We start from the raw sequence: 27,988 nt of genomic DNA, 5'->3' as shown, positions 1-27,988 counted from the left end.
AACTTACAAAAATGGCCTGGGGACTCTCCTGGAATTTTGTCTTGGGGTGAAATTCTTTCTGGTTCCCCCAGATGAGCGTCTCACGGCGGATGAGATGGACGAGAGGCGGCGGCAGAACGTGGCCTACCAGTATCTCTGCTACTTGGAGGAAGCCAAGCGGTGAGGCGGTTTTGGGGGTAGCTGGGTGGGAGAGAATACCCGATTCGCTTTCACGGGGAAGCCCTTTGTATTTGAAAGACTGCCCCCCCTCCCCAAAAGATCCTGAGAAGTGGTAATTTCCCTTCCAATATGTGTGATCAATTATCATGGATTAAAATCAATCCATGTGCTTGCTAGAAGCCAGAAACAACTTTGAAGCCATAATTATAACAGGTGATCAGGCTGGAGAGCCGCAAAGAGCTGAAAGGACCTCAGAGGTCATCCTGACCAACCCCTGTTCAGTGCGGGATCCACCGGAACAGTGTTTCTCAACCTTGACCACTTGAAAAACTCCCACAGAATTCTGGGAGTTGAAGTCCCCCCATCTTCAAGTGGCCAAGGTTGAGAAACTGCCCCAGCCATTTAGCTGTTCCTCATAAGGTTTCGTTCCCATGTCTGAACTTGCTTTTGTTTTGAAGCAAGTGGATCTGAACGGGGGAGGGGCTGAATGAACCCAAGCGGGTCTGAATGTTGTGGGTGTGTTTGCGTGCACGCTTTAATTTGGATCCCCTAAAGGAGTTTGAACTACATGACCATCGAGGGGCCTCCCAGCACTGCCCCTCTGAAAAGAAGGGGGGCTCCTCCTGTAAAAGGCAAGGCCAGCCCTGCCTTATTTCAGTGAGGGATGCAGCTAGAGGGCCCCCCAGAGACGAGGGACCGGAGGGCGCCTGTGTGAACATCCAGAAGGAAACTGGGTAGAGATGCTTCTTCTTCCTCCTCCCCCCCCCCTTGGCCACAGGACTTGGAGGGTCAGCCACTTAATTTAAAAAAGTGGTCGGTGTTTGGACACTTCTGCCCAGTGGGAGGACAGGGCTTTTCTGGTGCCCCTGCCCCAAATCCTAGATCAGACTAGGTGTCTCCTGAGGGGCTACTGACAAAATCCGAGGGACGCCTGGGGTCGAGAGGGGTAACCTTGCCCCACTGTCCCCCTCAGCTGGATGGAGGCTTGCCTGAAGGAGCCGCTGCCCCCTCCGACGGAGCTGGAGGAGAGTCTGCGCAATGGCGTCACCCTGGCCAAGCTCGGGCATTTCTTTGCTCCGGATGTCTGTCCCTTGGGGAAGATCTATGACCTCGACCAGGCCCGTTTCCAGGTGAGAGGCTCAGGGGGCCTGGAGCCCTCTCGGTCTGGGGGTCAGGCAGGGGCTCCCCTCTGGTCTTGCTGGCTTCTGCTACTCCCCATCCCCTCGGGGGTCCAAGAGCTGGTCCTGGGGCCTCTGGAGGCCAGGAGTGGGGTAAACAAGCTTGGAAAGGCCCCCTTCCAGCCCCGAGGCTGGTGGTCCTGGTCAGGAGTCTAGAGCTGGGGCTCTTGCAGGCCACCACAGCTTGGGTTTTGCTCATAAGACGCTTGTGTGACTAGGGTGGAGACCCCCAAAGGGAGACAGACAGCTTCTGGTCTGGGGTCTGCCATTCCTGGGCAGTCTTGCTCACCAAGGCAGCTGGTCCTTCCCCCTTGTCCTTCTGCTTGTTGGGACAATCCGTGGCTTTTCCCCCAACTTGAAGGCTGGACGGATGCTTCTCCCTGCCCAGGGCTTTTGGGCAGGATCCTAGGGCAAGATGGTCTCACAGGGTGTCCCCCCCCTCCTCTCCTTGCCACAATCTCTCCTGCACATTCGCTTGACTTTTCCCATGCCCATCGCACCATGTAGAACAGGGGTTTCCAATCTTGGCAAATTTAAGACTTGTGGACCTTGGCTAGGGAATTCTGGGACTTGAAGTCCACAAGTCTTAAAGTTGCCAGGGTTGGACACCTCTGATCCAGAAGCAAGACTGCTCCATCTTCATATTTGGCAGAGGAGAAGCTACACCTTGAGACTTTCCAGTGCCTAGTAAAGGGGGTGCAGGCCTCTGGTGAGGGTCTTGGCACAGCTGCCAAGTCTTCCTTCTGACTCCAAAATAGGGGGCTGCTCAATTCTGGAGCAGTCCCTGTCCCCAAGGTCTCGTGATGGGTCTAGTAGGGGTGACAATGTTCTCTGTCTTCTCCTCTTCCTCTCTGAAGGCCTGTGGGCTCCATTTTCGACACACGGACAACATCAACCGCTGGCGGGATGCTATGAGCCGTGTTGGACTGCCTGTGGTAAGGCCAGGGCCTTACCCACCTTCGCTGGGGATCTGGGGGAGGGTCCCCTTCATGCTTTGACACCTGCTCCTTTCTCCCAGATTTTTCAGCCCGAAACCACTGATATCTATGACAAGAAGAACATGCCTCGTGTGGTGTATTGCATCCATGCCTTAAGGTGAGCCTTCAGGTGTGTGGGGGGGGGAGAAAAGACCCTCCCCCAATAGATATCACTTTGGTCTCAGTTCACAAGAAGTGGGGTAAACTTTGCCACTTCAAACCAAGCAGCTTTCTGAGATCTTGAGGGGGGCGTTCCCGCTTCCTAGCCTTGCCGGTAGCTGGGGGATTTCTTTGTGGTGCCCCATCCAAAGATTAGCCAACCGTGCTTAGCCTTTTTAAGGACAATAAGGTAGTTGTCAGATTAGGTGAGAATGTAGTTGGGGCTGTTTCTATCCACTCTTCCTCTAATTTAGGCTTCTTTTCAGTCAACTAGTAAGGAGTTTGTGCGTATAAATCCTACTATAGAAGCTGATCTTGCAACAGTTTTAAGGGAGAGCTTAGGCCAAGACCGAGTTAAAAGTGCATTAAAGACCAGGGATTGATTAAGGAATAAAGATTCCTACCTATCTTGCAAAGGAAGCAGCATAAACTATTACACAAATAGACATCTTTTATTCTCTCATTAACCCTGTCAGCACAGTGGCCTAGAGGTGGAGCTCTCGCCTCACAATCAGGAGGCTGTGAGTTCAGTCCTAGGTAGCGGATTAAGAAAAGAACATTCTCACATACCATTCGTGTTTGACCCATGTTCAACCAAGTTCTCTTGTTTGTTTTTCTGATCTATCTTCCAGCTTATACCTGTTTAAATGTGGGCTGGCTCCCCAGATTCAGGATCTGTATGGAAAAGTTGACTTTACAGGTAAGACAGACAAAAGGAGACGTGGAATTCTTTGGATTCTTGGAATCCTAGAGTTTGAGGGCAGTTATAAAAAATACAATCTCACTGCCCTGCTTCTCTTCTTTGCAGGGCACGTCATTTATTTGGCACTTTGACTTTGAATTGTGCTAACTCTGTTGCTGTAGGACAGGAGTTTCCAACCTGGGCCACTTTAAGATTTGTGCATTTCGGCTCCCACTGCTGGCTGGGGAATTCTGGGAGGAAGCTCACAGGTCTTAAAGTTGCCAATGTTGGACACCCCTGCTGCAGGAGAACGGATGGGTCTTGGAGAATGAATGAAGGGAGAAACTCAGTTTCTTATAACCTGAGAATTCTGCTCCTTAAACAGTGATCAACGGGGCTGAAGACCCTGACAGATTGGGAGGGAGAGAATGGGAGCCTGGACCCTCTCGCCTGACCCCTCTCTCTGCTTTCTTCCAGATGAGGAAATAAACCACATGAAAGGGGAGCTAGAGAAATACGGCTTGCAGCTACCCTCCTTCAGCAAAATCGGCGGCATCCTGGCCAAGGAGCTCTCGGTCGATGAGGCAGCAGGTACTGTATGCGCTGACCGCTGTCTGATCCACGGGATCTGCTGCTCTCTTCTCCCCCACGTTAACCCGGCTTCTCCCCTTCAGTGCATGCTGCCATCCTGGCTATCAACAAAGCGGTAGAAGTGGGGATTGTGGCAGAGACCATGGCGGCTTTGTGCAACCCCAGCGCCGTGCTGGTGGGTCTGCAGGAGAGTTTGGGAGGCCCCTACCAGGAAGAGCTCTGCCGGGCCAAAGAAGAGAAGGCCGAGAACGCAAAGAATCGGGTAAGCACAATAAGATTTGTTTCCCCCCCCCCCATCTCTCTCTCTCTCTCTCTCACACACACACACACACCTACCTACCTACCTACCTACCCGTTCTCCCTGCTCTTGTGGGATGTCAGCCCTGCTCACTGGGGTTTGGCTGATTGCAGAAGGGAAGCCAAACCTTTGCTGGCGATCCGGGGCACGTGAGCAGCCTCTCAGTGCCCTGGCGTGGAAAACTCTTCTGCTCAACTGACTTCAGTTCCCATCCCTGATTATGCAAATGTGCAATTAGAGAATGCAAATTAGCTTTCGGTTGCATTTTTTTTTTCCCTCCCTGGTAAGCTCCAAGAGAGGTGCAGTCACGGGTGGTGGGATGAATCCCACCTCTCTCCGGGCAATTTCTCTTCCTCTGTTTGATTCATTTGGAGCTATTCTGCAGGTGGCAAAATGCCGCTTTGGACCGTTTCCCTTTGCTTGTTCTCAGCACCTGCAGAAGAAACCTGATGGGGAGGACATTTACGATCACTGTTTGACCCAAGCGGAAATCCAAGGCAGCATCAATTTGGTGAACAGTGAGTAGACCAAGACCCGCTTCTGCTTCTGCTGCTTCGGAAGTGGGAAAGTCCTTTGTCTTGATTGGACGTTGCTGCAAATCCGGTTTCTCCCTGCAAGAATGAAGAGTCCAGACGAGTGTTCCTCAGCCTGGGCAACTTGAAGGTGGGTGGACTTCAACTCCCAGAATTCCCGAGCCGGCATGTGGGATGAAACCATAAATCAGTGATGGCGAACCTTTTAGAGACGAGTGCCCAAAAACTGGCCCCGCCCCTGCTCTAACCCCTGCCCCGCCCCTGCCCCACCCCCACCCTGCCTGCCCACAGGGCCACTCACCGCCTCCAGGGCCCGCGCAGATTGCCTAGGCAGCCCATGGCGGCCACGCCCTCTGCCCGCACCCCGCAGCATCAACTGTGCATGATGGGGTGTGAGGGCAGAGTCTTGTCTACGCTACCTGGCTGCCATGTCCTTGGCTGCGCTGCTCCACGTGGGCCATGCTCGGGGGCAACTCTCCTCCAGGGGGACTGCTGGTGAGGAGGGAGTTGCGGGAGGAGGCAAGGCTGAGGCAACGGCGCGTGTGCCCACAGAGAGGGCTCCGAGTGCCGCCTCTGGCACCCGTGCCATAGGTTCGCCACCACTGCCATAAATCGTGCTGACTAGGGAATTCTGGGGGTTGAAGTCCACCCACCTTCAAGTTGCCCAGGCTGAGGAACACTGGTCAGATCGTGTTTTGGGGTTCCTGAGGGCCCTACCCGTGCCTGGTTTTCCTTTCCCATTCTGTTTTGGGGTGGACTTGGAGGAATGTTGACTATTGCCGGCATTGTCTGTGTGTAGTATGGTTGTAGTAGTGGTATTTATCCTTCTTTTGACTACCCCATCTTATTGATATTATTATGATTATCATTATTCTGTTGCTTTGCATGTACACTGAGAGCTTCTGCACCAGAGACAAATTCCTTGTGTGTCTAAGCCCAATTGGCCCATAAAGTATTCAGTTTAATTCATCTAGTTAGTCTTGGCAAAAATCCCCGTTTTCAAACCATAGTTTGTCAATGAAGCGATCTTGTCAAATCAGAGTTAGCCTTCTCTGGAAAAGCCCTGGGAGGCTCACTCCCATCTCCCTGCCACCATCTCTGGTGAGGACGGTGAGACCGGCAGCCTTCCGACTGCATTCAGGATGCTCTGTGGAGTTCTCTCCTGGGACACTCCTGAGGGGCCCCATCTGGCCCTCTGCCTCATGCTGCAGGGTGCAGGGCAGGTGCTGAAGCTGTTTCAGGGGAGGATCAGAGCCTGGAAAAAATTTCCATAAGGGGAAGGCGGGTGGGTTTGGGGGGAAATTTCTCATGTTCTGGTGGCCGTGCCTTCAGTGGAGTCAGGCCTCAGTCTTGGCTGAAGTGAAGCAGAACTTAGGGTCTTGGGCAAAAACCACCCGAGGGGCGTTTCCAGCATTCCTGAGCTGAGTGGGTGGGCTCTGGCCATTCTGGAGGATTCTGAGGGGCTCTAGCTGGGGGTACTGACCCTGAGCACCTGTTGGACTGGTTGCTTGCAGAGTGGACTAAATCTGCCCCCTGTCCGGTCTGGGAAGGAGGCCGCCTCCTCTCCCTGCCTACAGTCCAAGAAAGAGCTTTTGCATGAGATCCTTTGTGACCCTTTCCTCCTCTTTAAATCAGTCAGGAGTGCCCTTGAGATGGTGGAGGACGCTCTGGAGGCCCAGGACCCTCAGACCTTGTACCACGTTTTGCAAGATCCTATCCTGGCCCTGAAGAGCCTGCGGCGCGACAACGCCAGCTGGTACCTGGATCAACTCTCTGCTGACCGGGAAGAGAAGGCCCTGGTATGCCAATGGGGAGCAGAATTGGGGCAGGAAGGGGAGAAGGGGCCCTCCTTGGGTGTCACAAGGCTGGGAACTTTCTGGATTGCACTCCGCTTGCATCGGCCTTCTGTAAGACAATGAGAAGAGGCACCTTCAGGTGGATTCTGCAATGGAGTTGCCTGCGAAATCTACACACACACACACAATGCCACCAAACCCAACGGGAGCATTTTGTGCGCCCCCTGAAGTCGTCCCGGATTGTTGGACGACCATTTTGTTCAGTCTTATCTGAATAGCGTCTTTGGGGCTAAGAAGCATCCAGAGAACTCTGTGATGGAGGGGAACCTCCAATAACACTAATAGGGGAGCCCAGATCTTGTTTAAAAGCTCCTTTTTATAATGATTTATTGGAGGACATCACAAGAGGCCCACTGATGTTCCAGTTGGATGCTGCATCAGCTTTCCTGCTAACAGTATCTACCCTCTTCCATCAAGGCTGTTCCTAACCTTGATCATCTGTGCCAACTCTCTTCCTAGTAGTTTATTCAGAACATCTTTCTTTCTTTCTTTCTTTCTTTCTTTCTTTCTTTCTTTCTTTCTTTCTTTCTTTCTTTCTTTCTTTCTTTCTTTCTTTCTTTCTTTCTTTCTTTCTTCAGGAATTGGGACACGTTGACTTGCTTGAGCAAGGAGAAATTCAAGCTGGACTTTATGTGGCCAACCAGAGAAGTGATCAGGAGCGGGCTGGTGAGTGGAATTGTGCTCCAGGACAAGACCTGAGGGAGGGTTCAGCCTTGGCTGGTTGGGTGCTGCCTTGCTTTTGGGGGACAAAGAACCCCTGGGGAGAGGTCTCCTGCTGGGGAGTCCCGCACCTCCTGCCCCAACGTCACCTTTCTCAAACACCTGAGAATGCCCCCTGCACCTGTCCAGCCGCGCATGCTGTGAGCCACATCAACGCCTCCTTGCGAAGAGGAATCGCAGAAGAGACGGTGCGCGCCCTGGCGAAGCCCGAGGCTCAGCTCCCGGAGGTCTTCCCCTTTGCCGCTGAGCTCTACCAGCAAGACCTGTCTGCCCTGCAGCGGCAGCAGCCCCAGGTGAGCAGGTGACCCGAAGGCTTCCTGGAGGGGGGGGGAAGGGTACCAGCTCAAATGGCTGCTGCCTTTCTTCTTGTTGTGGCTCCGTCCTGTGGGTCCCTCTCATCGGAGGAGGAAGGCTCTGAACATGAAGGAGAGGAGATGGCCAGGCCTCCCTCTCCAGGACCTTCCCCTGTGGTGCGGCCTTCGGTGTCTTCCGACGGAGAGGAGATTGGCCAGGAGCCAGGTGCTTCTGGGATTGGCCAGGAGCCAGGTGTATCGGACTCCGAGGAGGATACGTCTTGGCTGGATCCACGCCAGCCAGCGTCGGAGGGACAAGCGTGCGCAGCAGCTAAAACGCCGTGCCAGAGATTTCAGCTGAGTCACTGGGCCACACCCCACAGGCTATATAAGCAAGGGGTGTGCCGTTTGAAACTCTTGTGACGAACAATTTTGCTGAATCTTCTGTTGCAGCACTCCGGCAATTATCCTGGACTTGTCTTGTGTTTGTATCATGTTATCAGTAAAGGTCTTGGCAGGCAGCCACGGAGTTGCTGCCAAGTGTTTATCTGTGTTTTTCGCAGTGCTGAGCAGTCTTTTAGCCCTCGGCTGACTGGTTGGGGGGGGTGAGTCGGACGGGGGACAGAACACTTCTTTGCAGAGCAGTCCTTCTTTCCCACCCCATCTCATCTCCAGACCCATTTGGCCCCGAGCTTTTCAAAACTTTTTTTTAAAGATCAAGAGGATGGGTCCTTCTTGTCCTTTCCACTCTTTACAAAATATTTAGACTAAGAACAGTTCCAAAGTCCATTTACAGAGTCAGGTGCATGTCCTGGGCTGCAGGTGGGTGTCTCCTACCTGTCGGGGCTGGGGGGGGGTGGCATTGCGATGGGGAAGCCACCGGCTGGCTTGGCAGCGTCTGCTTGGGCTTCCTTGGGGCGTACCTGGCTTGGGACAAAGCTGGTACCTGGCCTCCTTTGGCAGGGGAAGCTGGCCCAGGAAGAGCTCTTTGTGGCCGTGGAGATGCTGTCCGCCGTGGCGCTGGTCAACCAGGCCCTCGAGGATGGAGACAGCGCCAGCTTCTGGAGGAGCCTCCTCAGCTCCGGCCTGGGCCTCTGCGGCGTCGAGGAGAGCCACGCCCAACGGTAAGACGCCCGGCTCCGCATGGGGGCCCACCCTCCTCCGCCTCCCCCCGCCACAGCATCTGGCGCTGGGTGCAGGGCAGCCGAGGGTCCTGAAATCGGTCACCTTTGGAGGACGGGTAGTCCTCAGTTCACCATCACGATTGGGAGCAGAATTTCTATTCTAAATTGTTGTCGTGTTGGACACAATTTAATGACAGGTTTTATGGCAGTTAAGTGAATCACCCTGGTCGTTAAGCAAATCACATGATAAACTGAATCCAGCCTCCTCATTGGACATTTTTTGCTAAAAATTGGCCCCAAAAAAAAATAAAAAATTGCAGATCACAATTGCTGCGACAGATGGTAGATACGAGAGGGTTGCCAGGCTCCTGGATTGCACTCTCTTGACCCGGTGGTGTGACTGGCGAAAGTGCAGGTTGTAAGTCACTTTTTCCAAGAAAGTTACGACTTAAACGAACGGCTGTAAGTCGAGGGCTGCCTGTAGACCCTGATTGATTTCTGCCTTCTAAGTAACGCTACTTGCAGCTGGCCTTCTCGCTCGTCTCCATTCTGCAGATATTTTGAGGGCCTGTCCAAACAGAAGTGCCTCTTTCGGGAAAACCGGCGGAACTTCCTGAGTTGGAACGATATCCAGGCCTCAGTGAACGACGTGAACGGCTTCGTCCAAGAAGAGCAGGAAAGTAAGGCTCTCTGCCCCAAGGAGATTCTGGGTCAACTGCGGTGGACGACGTGTGTGGGGTGCAACTGGCCTCCCAGCCACAGAGCCCTTTTGGGCCGCTTGGGTTGGTGGCCGCAAAGAGGCTGCAGGCCTGTCTGGGCCTCTGTGGCAGAGAGCAAGGCTTCTGCTCCTGAAATCAGATGCTTTGTTGGAGCCAGTTGGGAGACTCCGGGCCAGCCCCGCTCTCTCAGCCCCACCCACGTCCAAGGATTGTTGTCGTGGGGGAAGCAGGAGAAGGAAATAATATCTATTTTTCATATTACCATCTTAATTGCCCATCTCCCTTGGAGATGTATGTTTGCCACCTAATAACAAAGGCAGGATAAAAATCTGAGAAATAAAAATAAATACAGGACTCATTCCAGAACTACAAACCGCTAAAGATTCCTTTTCCAGAGTTTAAAACCTGAACATTAAAATGCACAAGTCAGAAACCGCAACTAGCCAGGCGATGCCTCAAGGTAGCCCTGAGGTGCCCCATTGGGATAATTCCACCAAACCCTTAAAAAGCGTTTCTCTCTGGCCCTGGGTTCAGCCAATGCCGCCCTCTCCTCTTTTAGAAATCCTGGCTGTCCGGCTGATCAACGAGGCTCTGCAGGGCGACTGTCCGGAGAAGACCCTCAGGGCTCTGCTCCTGCCATCGGCCAACCTCGCCGATGTGATGCTCCCCAGAGCCCAGCGGTACCATTTTGTTCTGGCCCAGATGTCGAGGCAGAAGGCCCAGGTAGGGAAAGAAGGGTGGGGGTCTCCTGAGCTAATGCAGAAACACCACCAGGCACCTGGACCAAACGTTTCAGGCGCTCCCAAAACTGGGTCTGGCTGAGCATCTCCAGAAGCTGTGCTGAGGGCTACACAGAAGCAAGAAGTGGTTTTATGAACTGACAGAAACCAGACCAGCCCAATTTTATTGCCTCCTTTCTCCGAATAGCCTCACTGCCTGCTCCAGTCAGTTGTGCTACAATTCCCAGAATTGGGACCTTGGGGAATCGCAGTGCACACGTATGGATGATACTGTGCTTTTGGGTGGTTGAAGCAGAAAGCTGCACTGGTGATTCTACAGTTTGTACCAAATTTGGGAGGATCAGCGAGGGCACCACAGTCCCCAAAGAGGGGAGGTTTGAACCACAGGCTGCTGGCCCTGATTTGCCACTCTAGGCCAGCTTGTCTTCTGTTGTGCCACTAGTTAGACCAGCATTTCTCAACCTTGGGAACTTTAAGATGGGGGGATTTCAACTTCCAGAATTCTGGGAGTTGAAGTTACCCCCCCCCCCCCCATCTTAAAGTTCTCAAGGTTGAGAAACGCTGAGTTAGGCACTGCAGGGGGAGTCTGTCTCGGGGATCCAAAAATCAGAAGGAATCTGGTACCCACTTTTCTGATGTACATAATTGGAGCTTGTGGTGTTGGATTTTTCATAAAATCTGTGAACCAGGAAAGGCTTTTTTACTTTTAACTAGCCCGGGGGTCTCAAACCTCCTGACAGTGGACTGGTACCGGTCCGTGGCCTGTTAGGAACCAGTTCATGGAAGTGAGTGAAGCTTCATCTGTACATGTGCAGGAGCTAGGTAACACGCGAAACCATCCCTGCCGCCCAGTCTGTGGAAAAATTGTCTTCCACGAAACCGGTCCCTGGTGCCAAAAGTTTGGAACGGCTGAGCTAGTTTCTAATCGCCTGAAGCGGTTTGGTCAGATCCTGTTCTGCGCTGTGGAGGGTGACAGCAACCCGCTCTTGGTGTGAGGCTTACAGGGACTCTGCCCATGCTGGCCTTCTCTGTCTGACCCTACCTCACAGGGTTGTTGTGGGAAATGTACGGCCATCCCGTGCACAGACCTTTGATTCGCTTTATCAACGTACAGGAGATTTGGCTTTTGTGAAGCTGGCAATCATAGCTTCTCCAGAGCCTTGACGTCTGTCTGGGGAAGAATGGCTGCATCGCCAGTTTCTGGGCGGTTCGGTCAGAATGGGGCCCTTTTGTTTCCTCCGGGCAGGTGACAGGAGACCCCGGAGCGCTCTTGTGGTGGGAAGAAATCCAAGAGGGGGTCTGCAGGGCCAACCAAGACAGCAAAGCTGCACAGCAAAGTAAGGCTGGGGGCTGCTCTCTGGGGTCCCTTCCGGAAGGAAAGGGGCTGATGGGCCGCCTGGATTGAGCAGCCGTTGGGAGGAAGATGGGCTTGGGAGATGTTCCCCTCCCCTGGGACCCACGGCTTCCTGTCCCAACCGCAGCCCCCTCTGCATCTCCCCGCAGTGGCCCTGGGCGTTGCTGCCATCAACCAGGCCATCAAGGAGGGGAACGCAGCCCAGACTCTGCGCGTCCTGCGCAATCCGAACGTGGGCCTCTGTGGCCTGGTGGCAGAGTGCGCCGTGGCTTATCAGGCACAGTTCTCTGCCGTCCTGGCAGCACGAAGGCCGGCAGGTAAAGGCGGGAGGGTCCATTGCTGCAGCCCAAACCCAGGAGCGCCCCCCCCCCCGCTTTCTACGTTGTTCATCCTGACCTTCGTCTTTAATGTTTTCCTTTGGGGGGGCGTGCAGGGGGCCACCCAGAGGCGCTCTGGGCACGGCACAGACTGAGAGATGGCTCAGAGTACTACTTCCACCTGCGGTCCTTTGAGGGGTCCTGGGAGCGGCCCCAGCCCCTCACCCTCAACACGGCCCATCTCAGCCAAGAGGAGATCCAGGTGGGTGTGGCAGAAGCAGATCCCTGGGCCAAACACTCAGCCACTGGATCCCACCAAGTCCATGCAATGCAGTGTGGACAGTTGGGGGGGGAGGGTTGCAGGGGAGACGGGCTGTGGTGGGTGGAAAGGCGTCTTCTGGGCACCATGGGGGGCTTTGGACTCGCCAGGTCCTTCCTGCTGCCACCTCATTTGCACCATGGGACGAAGGGTCCCAGTCTTGGCACAGGCTGCCCCCTTTTCCTGCCTCCTCTCTGGACATTTCCTTTCCCTGGAAAGCTTGAAGGGCATCACTAGGGCAGGTGGGCACCCTGGGAGGGCTCTCCGTGCAGGGAATCCTTGCTCCTTCCCTGGAGGTGAGCCGTCCCAATGGGCCTCTTGTACATCTCTCCTGCAGGCGGCCATCAACTGCGTGTCTTCCGCACACGACCGGGAGCGCCTCTGGCAATCCTATGCCTGGCTTGTGGTCCAGCTGCAGGCCCGGATGAGGGGCTTCCTGGTCCGCCACCACTGGGCGACTCGGCAACGGTTCCTATCCCAGCAGATGCCGGCAGCTACCAAAATCCAGGTGGGTGCAGCTCCACCTTTGCAGAGAGAGGCCGTGCTTTAAACAGGTTTCCTTCCTTGAACCCCCATCTTGCGATACGGGGAGTCTTCTCACCCCCGCTAGAGCAGGGTCCCCAACCCCTGGTCCATGGACCGGCACCGGTCCGCAGCATGCCAAAAACTGGTCTGCGTAAACGAGTGAAGCCCCATCTGTGGGATGCTGGCAGCACGTGAAACCAGGCCCCCCTCCGGTCTGCAGAAAAGCCTGTCTCCACGGAACCGGCCGTGGTGCCCAAAAGGCTGGGGGCTGCTGCCCCAGAGGAGCAGGGACCCTCGATCCTAGCAGTAGCTCCGTCAGAAGCCCCCAGACAGACCTGGCGTTAGCTGCCTCCTCTGCCCAGCTGGAAGGCCTGGGATGGAACTGGGAAAAGCCGTGAAGAGGCCAGTTTGGGAGGGGGCATTTGCTGCTGCTGCTGCTTCATAGGAAGACACCCCCCCTCTCCAATCTGTGAACGAGGCTGGGGAAGCCCATGGAAGAGGGGAGGGCTGTGCTCAGTGGGCCAAGGGGAGAGCCCCAGAGATGGGAGGGTCACCTTTGCCCTCTGCCCCCAGGCCACCTGGCGTGGGCACCTGCAACGCAGAAGCTACTTGGAGAGACTGCGCTACTTGCGGAGGAACACAGCTGCTGCGATCAAAGTGAGTTGGGGGGGTGTCAACTGTGTGGTGGGCTTGGGGGGGGGGCTGTTGGTCTTCTCTGTGAGGCTGCCGGTGGTGGCACTGATTGCTTTCCCTCTGCAATCTGGGCTGTGGCAGATCCAGTCCTGGGTGCGGATGTGGCTTGCCCGAAAACAGTACCTGGAGCGCCTGCGCTACTTCAGGAAGAATGTGAGTGTGTCTGTCCTGATTGTTATGAAGTTGCTTGGTTGGGGGGAGGGAGGCTTTTCCCCCGGGGGGGGGCGGGGTGAGCAGCCAAATGCTTCCAGCGAGCCCTTTTGCAGGCATCTCCGTCCTCAGGTTGCTCCTGAATGTGGAGGCTCCAATTTGAGTGCTGCTTTTCCAATTAATGTGTCTCTAAATAAAGTGCCTTTTGTTACCACTCATCATCCCCAACCTGCGCTCTCCAGATGTGCAGGGATGCCACTCGCATCGGGGGAAAGAAATGGATTGGACCGGTCGACTTTTTAGCAGGCCAGCTTTTTACAGCCAGTTTTTTTTGTGATCAACATGATCCAAGGGATCATTTTTTTTACTGGCCTCTCTTCTCCACGATTCTTCCCTCTGTGGGTGACCCTGCAGCCTCTTGGAGGTCTTGAGAATGGCAGAAAATTGCTGTGACCATTTTCATTCCCAGTTCCTGGGCAGATAATTCTTGGAAAGTTGACATCGGCTGCTGCAGGCTGGTGAATTCTGGGAGTCTGGGCCCATCTGGACAGCCCATCTCGGCCCATCTGGACAGCTGTTGTATCATGAAAAATCCTTGAAAAAATCACTAAATTAACCTAAACAGGTTCACACCAAACTAAGTTGAGGGGGAAATGATGTGATTTGCCCTCTTTTGTGTTTCTGTGAGCTGGTAAAGGTCAGGCGGCCTCTTTCCCTGCGTCTTTTGGCAGGTTGCAGCCGTGATTAGGATCCAGGCCTTCGTTCGAGCGAACAAGGCAAGAGAGGCTTATAGGGTGCTGGGTGAGTGTCCAGATCTTTGCTCGGGGCAGGACGGGGCGGGCTGTGTGTGCTCCTCCTTCCCAAGCTTGGTGGGAATTTGTGTGCACTTCAAGATGTGTATGTGAGCACCAATGAAATGCCTGATCTGTGGGTCTGGCTTTGCCTGGATGGCTCTGGAGGGTCTTCTGAAGTGCAGTTGATTGGGGATCAACGCGGAGCCCTCGTCTGCCCTGAAGGTGGGGGTGGTTTGGGGGGGCTCCTGAGGGCAGTGAGGCCACACCCCGTGTGATGGCTGGTCCGGCACTTTCTCTGCTGCCAGTGCACAGCAGGGACCCCCCGCTCAGCGTCATCCGACGTTTCGCCCACCTGCTGGAGCAGAGCCAGCGCGACTACCAGGAGGAGATGGAGCTGCTGGGGCTCCAGGAGAAGCTGGTGAGGGGGATCCGCTCCAACCAGCAGCTGGAGAACGACCTCAACCTCATGGACATCAAGATTGGATTGCTGGTCAAGAACAGGATCACCCTGCAGGTCAGGAGGGGATGGAATAGATCTCTGCATACAGCTGGGGAGGGGCTTCTGATTGAGGGTGCGACTCTGGGCACCGTCAGCGCTGATGGAAGCTGCTCGGCTCCTGCACAGGAGGAGTCCCAGCACCCCCATCAAGGCAGGGGCAGGAATTCGGGTGCCTGGCCTTCTTTGGTTCAGAAACTGATCTTTCCCCAGTTTGTGGGGGAAATTGCTGCCTTGTCATATAAAAATAAAATCACGCAGTAGCAATAAGTAAATGTTTCACACTGTAGGAATTAACCTGAAGATGCAGGCTTTAGCCTCTGAAGGAAGAGGTGACCAGCACCTAGCCCTCCTCCTAGACCAGATTTTCCCAAATTTGGCCACTAAGACACGGACTTCAACTCCCAGAATTCCATGGCCAGCCACGCAGAATTCTGGGAGTTGAAGTCCATGCTTCTTAAAGGGGCCAAGGTTGGAAAATCCCGTCCTTTCCGCCCAAAGGCAGAAGTGGCCCTTAATGTGCAGCTGGTCACCCTCGTTTCTTGGGTAGTGGCGGAGATGTTCTCCTTGCCGGCATCACCTCTGTCTGCCTCTTCCAAAGCTGCTTCTCAGCTTGTTCTCTCTTGCCATGGGGGTGGGGGTGGGGGGTGCCTGTTGAAATAGTGTCTCACGCGCCCTCCCTGCTGCACCCTCACCCCTGCCAGCGGGGCCCTGACCCCCCACTCTGAGGCAGCCCGTTTCCTGCCTCGTGGATCGTGACGGTGACCTCGGACAGATGCCCTCCTGAGTGGAGAAGAGGGCTGGACGCAGGCGTCGTGTCATTGTCCGGCTTCTCCCCTGGACAGGAGGTGGTGTCGCATTGCAAGAAGTTGACCAAGAAGAACAAGGAGCAGCTCTCCAGCCGGATGGACGAGAGCAAGGAGAACGGGCTGAAGGCGCTCAGCAAGGAGAAGCGGAAGACGCTGGAGGCCTATCAGCACCTCTTCTACCATCTGCAGGTGGGCAGCCCCTGTTGGCCTCGCACTAACACACCTCGTGCAGAGGAAAAGCTTTTGCGAGCTACGGCTCCCTTCACTCGGAGCATTGCACCTGACGAGGTGCTGCAGGCCTCTCGGTTGGGGCCGCTGCTGAGTCACACCAGGCAGCGTCTGCTTCAGGAGGAGCGCGCGACCCCTCGCTGCCGTTAGGACCCCTTGCTTGTTACCTGGGCAGCACCTTTTTTTTTTCAAACATGTTAGCACATCCATGAAGAAAAAAGGACTAAAGAAATGCATAGGTTGTGTAAAATTGACCAAGAATTCTCAAAGTAACGTTGTGTCACAGAGGCCATCTTGAGATATTTCATCTTTGTTTTATTAAGGATTAAGTCTTGTAATCTATATAAATTGTTCTCTCTCCGCTGATCAAATTACAACCACGCTTGGATGAACGCACCACCCAGGGTTGTGGCTTTGCCCTGGGAATCTGGTTCTCTGCTCTGCCCGATCTTTGGGCGGTTCAGCGGTTGCTAGCTGCCCTGGGCACGGGCAGGCGGATGTGGCACCCAGCCCAGGAAAGCCACCGGTGTTTCCCTCCTTCCAGACTCAGCCAGTGTATCTGGCCAGGCTGCTCATCCAGATGCCACCCAACAAGTCGACCAGGTTCATGGAGTCGGTGGTCTTCAGCCTCTACAGTTACGCCTCCAGCCCCAGAGAGGCTTACCTCCTGCTCCAGCTCTTCCGGCGCGCCCTGCGAGAGGAGATCGCGTAAGTCCCGGGCGCTCCCTCCCCGCGTCTCCCCTGGGAGTACAGCCAGGCTCCCTGGATGGCTCCTGACAGGGAAGGGAAAACCCCCAGGGGAGGGCACTGAACCGGCATTTGGTGGAAGCCTTAGCAGACCAGCCAGCCATTTGTCATGCATCACCTTTTCCTGCAGACCTTAGTAGGAGAAGCAGCAGCTGGGGACAGGGGCCCTGCTCTGTGCTCCTGCCACTTACCGGCTATTGTGAAGGCTATTATTCATTTAAATGTGGTTTTGTTTACGTCTGCTGAGGTTTACTGATTTCACAGGGCCCAGTGCTGAATCTACCAGGTAGTCCTCAGCTTAACAATTATTTGTTTAGCAGCCATTCAAAGTTACAACGGCACTGAAAAATGTGACAGCCGTTCCTCGCACTTATAACCATCACAGCATCCCCACGATCACATGATCAGAATCCAGGTGCTTGGCAACCAGCATGTGTTTGCAGTGGCTGCAGGATCACATGATCACGGTTTACGACCTTTCTAGCTGGATTCCAGGAAGCAAAGTCAGAGGGGAAGGTGGACTCCTTTAACTTTGCGTCTCCTTCCACGCGCCAAGAGGTTATTCTGGAATAAAAGGATGCTGGCCACAGAACGGTCGCCCTCCTCCCAGGTCCGAAGTGCTGCCTCTGTCTTCCTCCCAGGTCCAAAGTGACTCAGCTGCGGGAGATCCTCACAGGGAACCCCACTGTGATCCGCATGGTGGTGAGCTTTTATCGCAATGCCCGTGGGCAGAACGCCCTGCGCCAGATCCTGGCAGAGCCAGTGCGGGAGGTTCTGCAGAACAGGAGCCTGAGTATTCGCACCAGCCCCGTGGAGATCTACAGGGGGTGGATCAACGAGATGGAGTCCCAGAGTGGACAGCAGAGGTGGGCAGCCATAGCAGGCATTTCTTCACTACTTGGCTCTGTTCAGAGTGGGTGGGGTTGCGAATCCCGGAGGCAGATCTCACGGCTTTTGAGACTCGGAGAGCCTGCGGTACCCACGTAGACCGCAGAGTGGCTGGAGCAACAGGACCCCTCCTCCCCCAGCCCACACACACAAAAATTATAAGAGAGATCGTATTTTGTGTCTTTTGTACTAAAAAGCAAAGAAGTGAGCAGGGTTGAGGGTGCGTCTTATCTCCCTTTGTGAATCTTGGGGAAGCCCCAGACCGGTTTATGGAACAGAACGGAGAGAAAGAATAGGAAGGGAGGGAGGGAGGGAGGGAGGGAGGGAAGCAGAAACGTGGCCTTGGCAGGCACGCACAACTTGTCTTCTGCATGAGGCAAAATAACACTGACCCTCAAGTGTGGGAGGTAGAAACGGCAAACATGATGACACTGTTGTTTTTTCCATCAGCGTTAGTTGCTGCCCCTGTTTCTTCTCTCCTCAGCCATCTGCCATACAATGTCACCCCGCAACAAGCCCTCGGTCACCCAGAGGTCCAGAGGCGGCTGGACATCTCCCTCGGCCATCTCCTCGTGCTGGCAGACAAGTTTCTCTCGGCCATCCTTTCGTCGGTGGAGAAGATCCCGTACGGATTTAGTACCACGGGTCTCTTTCGTTCTGCTGCCCCCCTCTGGAGTTGGCACCTGGTTTCCAACCTGCCCCCCCCAACAAGGAATAAAATTGCTGACATTAGGAAATGGCATGAGAGGCCTTAACAATGGTTGGAGTTGGCCACAGGGCCTGAGCTCTTGTGAAGTTTCAGGCAGGGGTATCCTCAGGGCCGGCAGACGGAAAGACGGGTTGAGATTTTAGAATTTAGACAATACGGCAAATGCCCCCGTTGGGTTTAAGCAACAATAGAAATTCTTATTACTCTGCAGGGCATTGCGCTAAAATATAAAATCAATATCCAGGATAGTCCCCTCCCCACATAGTGATAACAGGTCCTGCGGTGTGTTTGTGTACGTTTCCTCCAAAGAGGGTACAGACGACTTCTGTAGATGCCGTGTGCCAAATAAATAAGAGCAACTTCTAGAGAGGGGGGGGGAGTTTTCAGCACATCAAATTAATGTGTGCCAAAGCCACCGTCCCACCGAATTGCTCCAGACTGGAGAGGGGTCACAGATGGACCCCGTTTTGCAGGGTGCCCATTTTCTCCAGCATTTTCTCTTGGCGTACATGGGAGCTGTGTCTTGGGGAGGGGGGAAATTCCTGCCCACCCAGAAATGAAATCTGGCTTTCCTTTCAGGTACGGAATGCGCTACATGGCCAAAGTCTTGAAGGCAACCTTGACTGAGAAGTTTCCAGATGCCTCCAAGGAAGAGATCTACAAGGTGGGGTGGGCCAGGGCGCAGAAGCAGGACTGGCTCCTGGCCCTCACTCTTGGGGTCTGCTCTTTTCCCTCCATTTAAGGTTATTTTGGCTGCTGAGTTTCTCAGTCAGCATGGGATGGGCTACAGGGCAGGGATTCGTAGCTGTTCCTATCTGTCCCTGGTCTCTGAAAAGATTACTTCTGATGAAATGAAGGCTCCGTGTGAAGGTAGCACAAGCGTCACAGCACCATCTTGATTGATTGGCCTTGAAAACTCTAGCCTTAACTGGTTGGTCCTCCAATGGGAACCACCAGGAACAATCCAGAGGATGTTAGTCCAGCTGCCATGGTTCCGACCTTCAGACACCCCAGGTGGCACTTCTCCGCTACTCCATGGCTGCCAAGAGAAGCCTCTCTGCGGAGTTCCAGGGAGTTGTTTTTAGAGGCTCACCTAAGGGAAAAAATTATGTCCCCCGGGGTGGCCCCTTTGTCACTGGCCAGCCACGTCACAGCAACTCGCAAGAGTGCCCGTATTTTGGCTCGGTGGTCCCCACGTTGCTAAGCCCTGGGCATGGGTGGGTCAGCGGGAGACTTGCCAGCGCACTCCCTCCCTCCCCCACGCCAGAAACGATGGGCTCCCCATGTGCCAGCCTTGCTCCCCTCCTGTCTTAGGTGGTGGGCAACTTGCTCTACTATCGCTTCATGAACCCAGCGGTGGTGGCACCAGATGGCTTTGATGTTGTGGACCTCTCTGCTGGAGCACCCCTGCACCCCGACCAGAGGCGCAATTTGGCCTCAGTGGCCAAGATCCTGCAGCACGCGGCTGCCAACCAGCTTTTCGAGGGAGAAAACAGCCACTTGAACGTGGTAAATCAGTACCTGGAGGAAGCACACCAGAAATTCAGGTTGGTCAGGAGATGAAAGGCCGGTCAGGAGATGAAAGGCTGTTATCTTCAGGTCTTTCCCTCCCTAACCCTGAAGGAGGAGCACGGTGGTCTTCCTTCCCCCCTCTGAGAGCGATGGGACCGCTGCCCCATTCGCAGCTCTTGGCAACTTTGATGTCTGTGTTGGCATCCCTGACCCGTTAACTGGGAGTCACCTAGTACCCACCTTATGCGGGAAGCATACCACCTACTCCCCCTGCTTAGCCTGTGGCTTGCTTGGGCTCTTTTGGACAAAGGAGAAGGTATGGCTGGAAGGGTGAAGGGTCTGCTCAAAATGGCAGCTCATCCTGAAGAGTCCCCTGGAGCTGGGCAGTTAACAAATTCAAATAAATAAATGAAATATTTGAAAGTATGATAGAGAGCATTGCGCTCCGTCAAAGATCTTGGTCTTGGCTGTTTGCGAGGGAGGGAGGGAGGGAGGGAGGGAAGGAAGGGGCCCACCATGTCTAGTCTAGTGAAAAGAAGGACCAGGGGGGGGGTACATGGTAGCAGCCTTCCAATATTTGAGGGGCTGCCCCAAAGAGGGAGTCAAGCTATTCTCCAAAGCGCCTGAAGGCAGGACAAGAAGCAAAGGATGGAAACTAATCAAGGAGAGAAGCAACCTGGAACTATGGAGAAACTTCCTGACAGTGAGGATGATTAATCAGTGGAACAGAAGTTGCCTTCAGGCGTTGTGGGTGCTTTGTCATTGGAGGCTTTTAGGAAGAGACTGGACAGCCATCCGAAAGGGTACAAGGTCTCCTGCTTGAGCAGGGGGTTGGACTAGAAGACCTCCAAGGTCCCTTCCGCTCCCATGATTCCATGTTCTTTTGTTTTTTCCTTCTGTCTCTTCCAGAGCATTCATCAACACAGCCTGTTCGGTCTCTGAACCCGAAGAGAGATTTAATGTGGACAAATATTCTGAGCTGGTGGCTATCACCAAACCAGTGGTCTACATAACAGTTGGAGAGCTGGTCAACACCCACAAGGTGCAAACCTCAAATGTCAGGAAAAAAAATCTGCTTTAAGGGGAGAGAAATAATTGCTTTTGTGCATAGGCCAACCCAATCTCTGGCTTGCTTATTTGTGATTTTGTGTGTTTGCAAGCCATGCTTTACGGCTTGACGTGTGAAAATCCAACAATCTACTGTGTGGTTTTTTTTTTAATAAGCTCATAGTTTTTAATGGACCTGAACCATGAAGCCCAGTTTCCCCTTGGCCGTATCTCTTTTTCACAGAGCCGTTTGGTTTACAGCAAGGATGTCCAGCCTTGGACGCGTTAAGACTTACGGCCCGGTGGGAGTCCGCAGGTCTTAAAGTGGCCACGGTTGGACACCCCTGGTGTAGAGTAACGGTCTATATGGCTTTCTTGCTGCTCGGATTCTTCGTTTTTGTTGTCTTATTTCTGTTTATCCCTTCATTGAATCATAATCTTAAGACTGTATTTTGATTACTCAAATGATTTTTGTTTTACGCAATTTGAAAAGACCATTTTGAGAGGCACGTAGGGTAAATAATGCATCCCAAATGTCCTTATTCTCTGCTTGTTCCTCTTTGCCACAGTTGCTGCTGGAGCACCGGCACTTCCTGGCTCCCGGTCCCCAGGATGTTCTGCACAAACTTTTGCAAGACCTTGCAGAGGTGCCAACTGTTGCCTCGTTGATAGGTAAACTGAGGACAGCGTCCTCCCTATACTCTATGGCATGGGATTGGGCACTGTCCCTGCCCAAAAGAGGGGGGCTCTGCTACCACCTTTTCCAATATGCCTATTTTATAAAAGGCTGCAACTCACCAGAACGTCTAATAATAAGAAAAGGTGCTAGCAGACTCTTCCTAACTTTGGCTTGCTGGAGACTAGTATGTCTGTCCTTCTACAATGTCTCAGTTTTTGCATTTCATTCTGTCAATTTCTATAGCCACCCAGCTCAACCAAGTGACTCTGGGTGGCTTACAATTCTAAAATGGTAAAACAATTAAAAAACATTAAAGCGGTAAATACATCCACAAAAATAAATAAATACGAACAGCAGCCGTGATGATTAATCAATAGCAAAGCCAAGAAACAGGGCCCTTAACATTTATAATACTAAACCAGGTTTTTCAAGAGAGTGGTGGGACCACCGTACTCAGCCCAACTCCCGGTTTGGGGGACCTGCTTCTGAGAGGCGTGGGCCATGAGACCGCCATAACCAGCTGGTGCAAAAATGGGGCTGAGACACCTTCAGGCACCCGCAATTACCCTGAGGTTGAGTCCTCTCAGGACACCTTCAGCCTGGCAAATGTCCTTGAGGAGACCCAGGCCAGTGTGACCTCTGGCTGGCCCCCACTTGAGGCCACATTGCTTCACACCAGTGGTTCTCAACCTGTGGGTCGGGACCCCATTTGGGGTCGATCGACCATTTCACGGGGGTCGCCAAGCAAGCCTGTCCACCATTTTTTTTGTGCGCCATTTTTTCCCCTTTTCCGGCGGGTGCCTTACCTCCCTTGGGCTGGGCCAGCTGGTGGTCGGCCTGCTCCGTCTCTGCCACTTGCCAGCTACGCCTCGGCCGGCGCAGGGGGCGGAACCACGCATGTGCGGCGCTCCCGGGCAGGGAAAGTCTTTGACTTACGACCAGTTTAGTCCTCGACTTACAACCGGTTGGGGTGGCGACATTAAAAAGGTTGAGAACCACTGCTTCACACCATAGGTTGCCCCACTCGCCAGGCTTCCTCACCTGATGCCCAAGAAAACTGCTTGAAACTGGCGGCTTGGCCAGCCCTGTGCTGATGCCAGGACCAGATTTCTGTTGGCCCCAGTGTTTTTTTTATTATTGGATTGTTTCTCTAACTTGATAGTTCTCGAGTACTTCAACAGCCTAATCAAAGAACTACCAAGAAGAAGAAAACCATATTCCCACCAACACTGATAGGGCAAACCACAGTATATAAAAAGAGAGCAAACCCTATTTCCGTCTAGCACTGATGATGTTACCTAGTTGGGTCATGAAACATCTGCAAGAAAATCAATCTCGGAGAGCACCAAGGACTCCACGGCTATTTTCCTCCTCCTCCTCCTCTCCACAAACCCTACCCCCTTCTGATGATGTTATCTAGTTAGGTACTGAAACGTCTTCACGAAAACAACCAAGCTCAGAGAGTACCAAGGACTTCACGATTCAGTCCTGAGCTACAGAGATTCTCTCCTATCGGCATCTCCTCACTCCCTGTCCTTCAGCGGGCAGGGCTGGCATCCCATACTTTAGGCTCTTCCAATCCATGCAGGCATCTTCCTCAAAAGACTGTTAGGCTTCTGGCTTGGTTTCTTCCTTCACTCCTCCGAACCTGTTGGATTGCTGTCTTTTTGCAGGCCACAGCCTGGGACAAGGGGCGAACGGGACCTGGGAGGATGCTATGTCCCAGCTCTCCAGAACGGAGCTCTCGCTCGTCCTCAGCAGCAAATACGGCGGGGTGGAAGCCGAAGCCAAGGGGGAAACAGATGCCAAAGGCCTGTGGCTGAGGTGGGTGGCTGCATCCCCTTGCGAGGGGAGGTGGTGGGGCCTGGCTCTCCCCCCCCCCAAGATCTCGTGAATAGCAAGTGGGTGATGATCAGGAGCACAAAGGGAATCTCAGATCAGCGATACAGGAAGCCAGTGGGAAGGGGAAGGTACAGAATTACAGGTAACCCTTGGTTAATGATGGTAATTGGGACTGGAATTACCATCCCCAAGTGTTGTGACCATAAAGCATGATGTCACTTGACTGCATTGCTTAGCAACGGCAGTCCCATGGCCACGATTAAGCGATGATCATGGTTGTTAAGCAAGGACTTACTTTGCAACTTCTCGCCAGCTTCCCAAAAGTAAAGTCCAGGGCTTTTTTTGTCATAGAACACCCAGAACGGAGTTCCGGCACCTTTTTTGGATGGAACCTTGTAGGGTAGGCAAGGCGGGTTGTATGACGTGTGTGAGTTCCGGCACCCTTTTTTTTTCCTCCCCCCAAAAAAGCACTGGTAAAGTCATTGGGGAAGCCAGAGGGAAGTGGCGAGTCCGAGGTAGCGTGCAAGCGGGTTGAAGGGCAGGAAGCAGCTGCTGCTGATCAGGTTGCAGGGATGGCTGGCTGGGGCATGTCGGGCCTGGAGGTGGAGTCATGACAGAGCAACATGCAACTTTCTCTGCTGGTTTTCTCCTTGACTTTGGTGTGGGAAGATGGCGGGGAAGGTCGAAGGTGGCGATCATGTGACTGGGGTGCCACAGCTGTTCTACTGCAGTTGCCAAATGGTTGTGCTTTGCATGAGCATTGTGATGGAGATTCCCTAGGAGAATTACAATTATGGTAGCTCAGAGCGGAATTTGGACCCGCCCCTTTTTGTTCCCTTAGGGTCACAGTTTTGGTTAATAAGGGCCACTGGCACAAAACTCACTCCTCTCCCCATTTCCTTGGTAGTAAAAGGACTAAGTAAATGTCCTAGAATCGCAGCAGGCTGTGTGACCTCCTGCTGGGCAGCTTCTCAGTGACCCTTTGAGCGCTGCTGAGCGGGCCTGGGAGGAGGGGACAGGACCTCCTGCGCTCTGCCCAGAGTGACCGGCTGCCCTCTTCTCCTTCTCCTTGGGTGATGAAGCACCAAACAGATGCTGGTGGATGTGATCCAGTCCCAGCCTGGAGACTCCCTGGCTGAGATCCTGCACTCAGAGGCATCGGAAGAGGAGGTGGGTGAAGCAAGAGGGGGCGAGTCTGGATGGGCCTCCTCCAGGCGAAGCGGGTGGCTTTGAGGGCTCCTTCCCCTCCTGCGGGAGGAAGCTGTGGGAGAAGGGGGGCCCAGGCCAGAGGCTCTGAGCCGTTGGCAGGAGTCACCCTGGTTAGGGGATTATGGGAAGGTCGATGGGAGAAACGCAGGGCCATCTGGAGAGTTTCTGGAACCGGAAGAGAATAAGAAGAGAATAAAAATCCTTCACGTTTTCTGCTGTGGGGATGGTCTTTTCCCTCTCCCCAACCACACTTGGCCTTCAGAAGGCCAGTAAAAATGGGGCTCTGGGGCTGGGATGACTGGGGCGGCCTGTCTGCAGAGGGACACAGACGTGCCCGCCTGGCTGGGCGTGAATGTTTGGACTGGGGCCGAGTCGCTTTCCAGGCTCCACTTGCAACTTGGTCCCTGAGCGGCCAGACACAGTGGCGGCTCCCTCTTTTGCAGGAGCAGCTCCACCGACGGCTACTGCAGAGAAGGGCCACCGGCCACCCCCAGGGCCAGAAGCGGGCACTGCACGGTCACTCCCAGGCTGGCAGCGGCCATCTTTCCCTGGAGGAGAAGAAGAAGAAAGTCCTGGAGCGCCTGGCTTTGGTGGGCTCGGCCAACCCGTCCCGGGCCCTGCTCGGCGAGATTGCCCAGGTGACCCAGGCAGCGGAGGAGGTGCCCTTGGGGGGAGGGAGGGTTGGCAGGACCCGGCCTCTGTCATTCTCTGGCCTACCTGGCGGGGCTGGTGTGCATCCTGGCTGACAGTCACTGTAAAATTGCAGGGAAGCCATTTTTAGGCTGGCTGTAAGGAAGAGTCGGAGGGAGGCGCCTTTAGCTCAGGGGTCTCCACCCTCCAGACCCGTGGACTTCAGCTCCCAGGACTCCTCAGCCAGCACAGCTGGGAGTTGAGGTTCAGAGGCCTTAAAGTTCCCCAGGGGGAGAGCCTTGCTTTTGCTCCCGCCCTGCCTCCTCCTCCTCCTCCTCCTCCTTCTGAATTCCGGCTGGGTGAGGTCCAGTCGCTTTGAAGTTGCCGAGGGTGAGAAAGGTGGTCCAGAGGAGGGGCAGGGGCCCACGCAGAGCGCCTGGGGCATTGGGCCGGTCTCGGCTTCCCGCAGGACATCCGCTCTCAGAGGCATCACCGGCAGCGCCGCAGGGGGCAGCTGGCCAAGCTGCAGCAGACCCTGCGAGGCCTGGCCGCCAAGCGTCGCTTCTACCAGGAGCAGGTGGACTACTACCAGAAGTACCTCCGCACCTGCCTGGACAACCTGGCCGCCGCAGACAAGTATGGGGCCCGGCCGGCTCGGGTATCGAGGGGACCCGGGTCCAGACGAGGGGCAGGAGGGAGCACAGCTCTGGGCCCTCTGCCTCGGGGGGGGGGCGCCCTGGAGACGCCACACCTTGCCTGAAAAGAATCTGCTCCAGTTATGGGGCAGCTTCTCTGTTGGCCAAGCAAGGGAGGTTCTGGCTGCGTCTTCCATCTCGAAACACCCCATGGCCTTGAGCCCTCCTTGGTGGGTGGGGAGGCTGCGGCCCCCACCTCACCTTCCTTGGTGGCTTTTCGGGGGGGGCACTAAAACAACATGGCAGATGCTCCCCCCCCCACTGGAAAGGGCTTGCAACGCTGGCGCTTCCCCCATTTCCCTTCCCCAAGCAGGTCCCCCTCCCCTGGCATTCCTTGGCTGGTAGCTGTGCCCGGGTCCACCCTGGGAAGGCTGGCGGAGTCCACCGGAGCGCAGTGGGGCTTGGGAGCCTGGTCTGCTCCTCCCAAGCTGACCACACTGGGGCCCGAGTGGAGGAAAGCCAATGTGGGGGCAGGCAATGGTTGGCGTCCCCCACCACACCCTCCCCTATCCTGGCTGCCCCCTTTTTTCTTCCCTTCAGGCCCAGCAAGAAACAGGCTGTGCTGCATTACACAGCGGCCCGTCTGTTTGAGAAGGGGGTCCTGCTGGAGATTGAGGACCTCCCGCCAAACCAGTAAGTCTGGATCTCCCCCTTTCTTCCTCCTGGCTCCTGCTGCCCCTCATCCTTCCATGGGGATTCCCCCATCTGGGCATCCTCCGGGTCTGTCTGTGGGTGACAGTGACACTGACATCCTCAGTGAGAATAAAAACACCTGAAATCTCCGCTTGGTGTACTGAACTTTTTTTATCGTGCTGTGGGAAAAGTAAATCTTTCATCCCCAATTCCATTTTCTCAGTTTCATGGCTTTAATTCCTCCCCCTCTCCCTATTTTTCTTTTTTTCTTTTCAGACTTAGAAATGTCATTTTTGACATTATCCCTTCCCGGGAAGCTGGCAAGTTTCAGGTCAAGGCGAAGTTTATGGGGATCGATATGGAAAACTTTCAGCTTACTTACCAGGTAAGGGGGCAGCTGACGAGGGCTCCCTCCATACAGTTGGATTGTTGAATTATTTACCAGCTTTCCGATGGAAGTAGACTGAGCGAGGCACAAACACATTACAGTTCTGTACACCCATCGCTCGTATAAATCACATCTAAAATATCTTAAGCACTGTTAGCGATAGTTCACATGGGGACATTCTGCTGCAGCTTTGGGGGGAGGGGGGGTTAAGGGCAGCCTCCCCTAAGCCGCACTGACGAGAGAGCCCAGAGGCCAGGCGGAGGATGGAGGATGGAGCAGAGGCGCTTCTGGCCACAGAACGGAGAATGGGATTTCCTTGGAATCAGAAGGCTGAGCCCACAGCCTCTCCCCACCAGATCCTAAGAGCCTTTGGGGAACGGGAGAGGGATCTGTCCGAGAAGAAGGCCTGAGTAACAGCGGCCTCCTCATAAGGGCTCACTCCCGATTGCGTCCCCTGGCAGGGTCTCCTAGGGGTTAAATGGGAGAAAAAGAAGAGAGGAGGAAGCCGAATGGAGCTCACGGCTTTCCTCTCCCTGCCCTTGGAGGTGGTCCTGGAAGGGATCCCGGGGCATCAGAGGGGCCACCGGGAGATCGGGAAGTTGCCCTTCCCCAGAGGTTGTCCCTGTGAGTGATCGGCTTGGACCGAGTCCCACACCCGGGCCTGATCCCAGCCTGGAAAGGGCTCAGTTCATCTGCAGGTGCAGAACTGGTGCCTGACGGCCTAAAATTAGTTACCAGGCAGAGAAAGTTGAGATAGAGGAAAAAGACACAGAGCAGGAAAAGTTCTCAGGTTGCTCATTTGCACCCTACGAGGGCCTCCGTCTTTCTGAAAGACTCGCACGCGGGCTTAACTGGGTCGCCGAACTGGCATGGTCAATTCTGGGTTTGCACTGAACGGGTCACACAATCCAAACAGGTCACACCACATGCAAAGCTGCAAACAACGCAGAGTTATAACATGCTAAGTTACAAAGGAACTAACCAAGGTTAAAGCCAACCAGGCTCAGCGTTGTTCAGTCTTTCCCTGATCTGGTCAGCCCAAGTTTAGATGACCCCATTTTCTATTTGGAAATATCCTTTGAAAGCTCAGAATCCCAGAAGGGATGGAAGGGGCCTTGGGGTTCTTGCAGCTCAAGCGGGAGACCCCCGCATCATTCTGGGACCCCTTTCTCTTCTTTCAGGACCTCCTCCAGCTCCAGTACGAAGGTGTGGCTGTCATGAAAATGTTTGACAAAGCCAAAATCAACGTCAACCTTCTAATCTTCCTTCTGAACAAGAAGTTTTTCAAGAAATAA

General features: G+C 54.3%; 1 protein-coding gene across 2 annotated transcripts; it reads left to right on the top strand.

Moving 5' to 3' along the window:
* Positions 1-79: 79 nt before the first annotated feature.
* IQGAP3 (IQ motif containing GTPase activating protein 3) lies at positions 80-27,988 on the top strand. Of its 2 annotated transcripts, none has more exons than XM_015819850.1 (37): positions 80-159; positions 1,133-1,289; positions 2,195-2,272; positions 2,356-2,432; positions 3,106-3,173; positions 3,633-3,746; positions 3,830-4,008; positions 4,487-4,566; positions 6,217-6,376; positions 7,012-7,099; positions 7,283-7,446; positions 8,410-8,570; positions 9,126-9,250; positions 9,849-10,012; positions 11,276-11,366; positions 11,533-11,700; positions 11,817-11,962; positions 12,357-12,527; positions 13,118-13,201; positions 13,319-13,390; positions 14,119-14,188; positions 14,487-14,695; positions 15,523-15,675; positions 16,259-16,422; positions 17,103-17,327; positions 17,834-17,974; positions 18,638-18,722; positions 19,373-19,605; positions 20,480-20,612; positions 21,187-21,289; positions 22,970-23,120; positions 24,221-24,308; positions 24,791-24,985; positions 25,447-25,652; positions 26,219-26,305; positions 26,582-26,690; positions 27,875-27,988. In XM_015819850.1, exons 1-37 carry the CDS (start codon positions 95-97, stop codon positions 27,986-27,988), a joined length of 4,878 nt encoding a protein of 1,625 aa, XP_015675336.1. In that variant the 5' UTR covers positions 80-94. The 2 variants fall into 2 exon arrangements, with proteins under 2 accessions (XP_015675336.1, XP_029140667.1); XM_029284834.1 differs by having other exon boundaries at positions 4,484-4,562; positions 6,213-6,376; positions 8,416-8,570; positions 11,829-11,962.

Source organism: Protobothrops mucrosquamatus, unplaced genomic scaffold (genome assembly GCF_001527695.2).
Source record: "Protobothrops mucrosquamatus isolate PMUCROS unplaced genomic scaffold, P.Mucros_1.0 scaffold1001, whole genome shotgun sequence".
Classification (NCBI taxonomy): Eukaryota; Metazoa; Chordata; class Lepidosauria; order Squamata; family Viperidae; genus Protobothrops; species Protobothrops mucrosquamatus.
Note: the sequence above shows the minus strand (reverse complement) of the source record. Positions and strands in the feature narration are given on the sequence as shown.

Excerpts from the sequence above, each read along its gene's own strand:
- IQGAP3 (XM_015819850.1), top strand. The coding sequence starts at position 95 with ATGGACGAGAGGCGGCGGCAGAACGTGGCCTACCAGTATCTCTGCTAC. Across the intron at positions 2,433-3,105 it reads TATTGCATCCATGCCTTAAG|CTTATACCTGTTTAAATGTG; the intron begins GTGAGCCTTCAG and ends TCTATCTTCCAG. Across the intron at positions 16,423-17,102 it reads GCCCTGCGAGAGGAGATCGC|GTCCAAAGTGACTCAGCTGC; the intron begins GTAAGTCCCGGG and ends TCTTCCTCCCAG.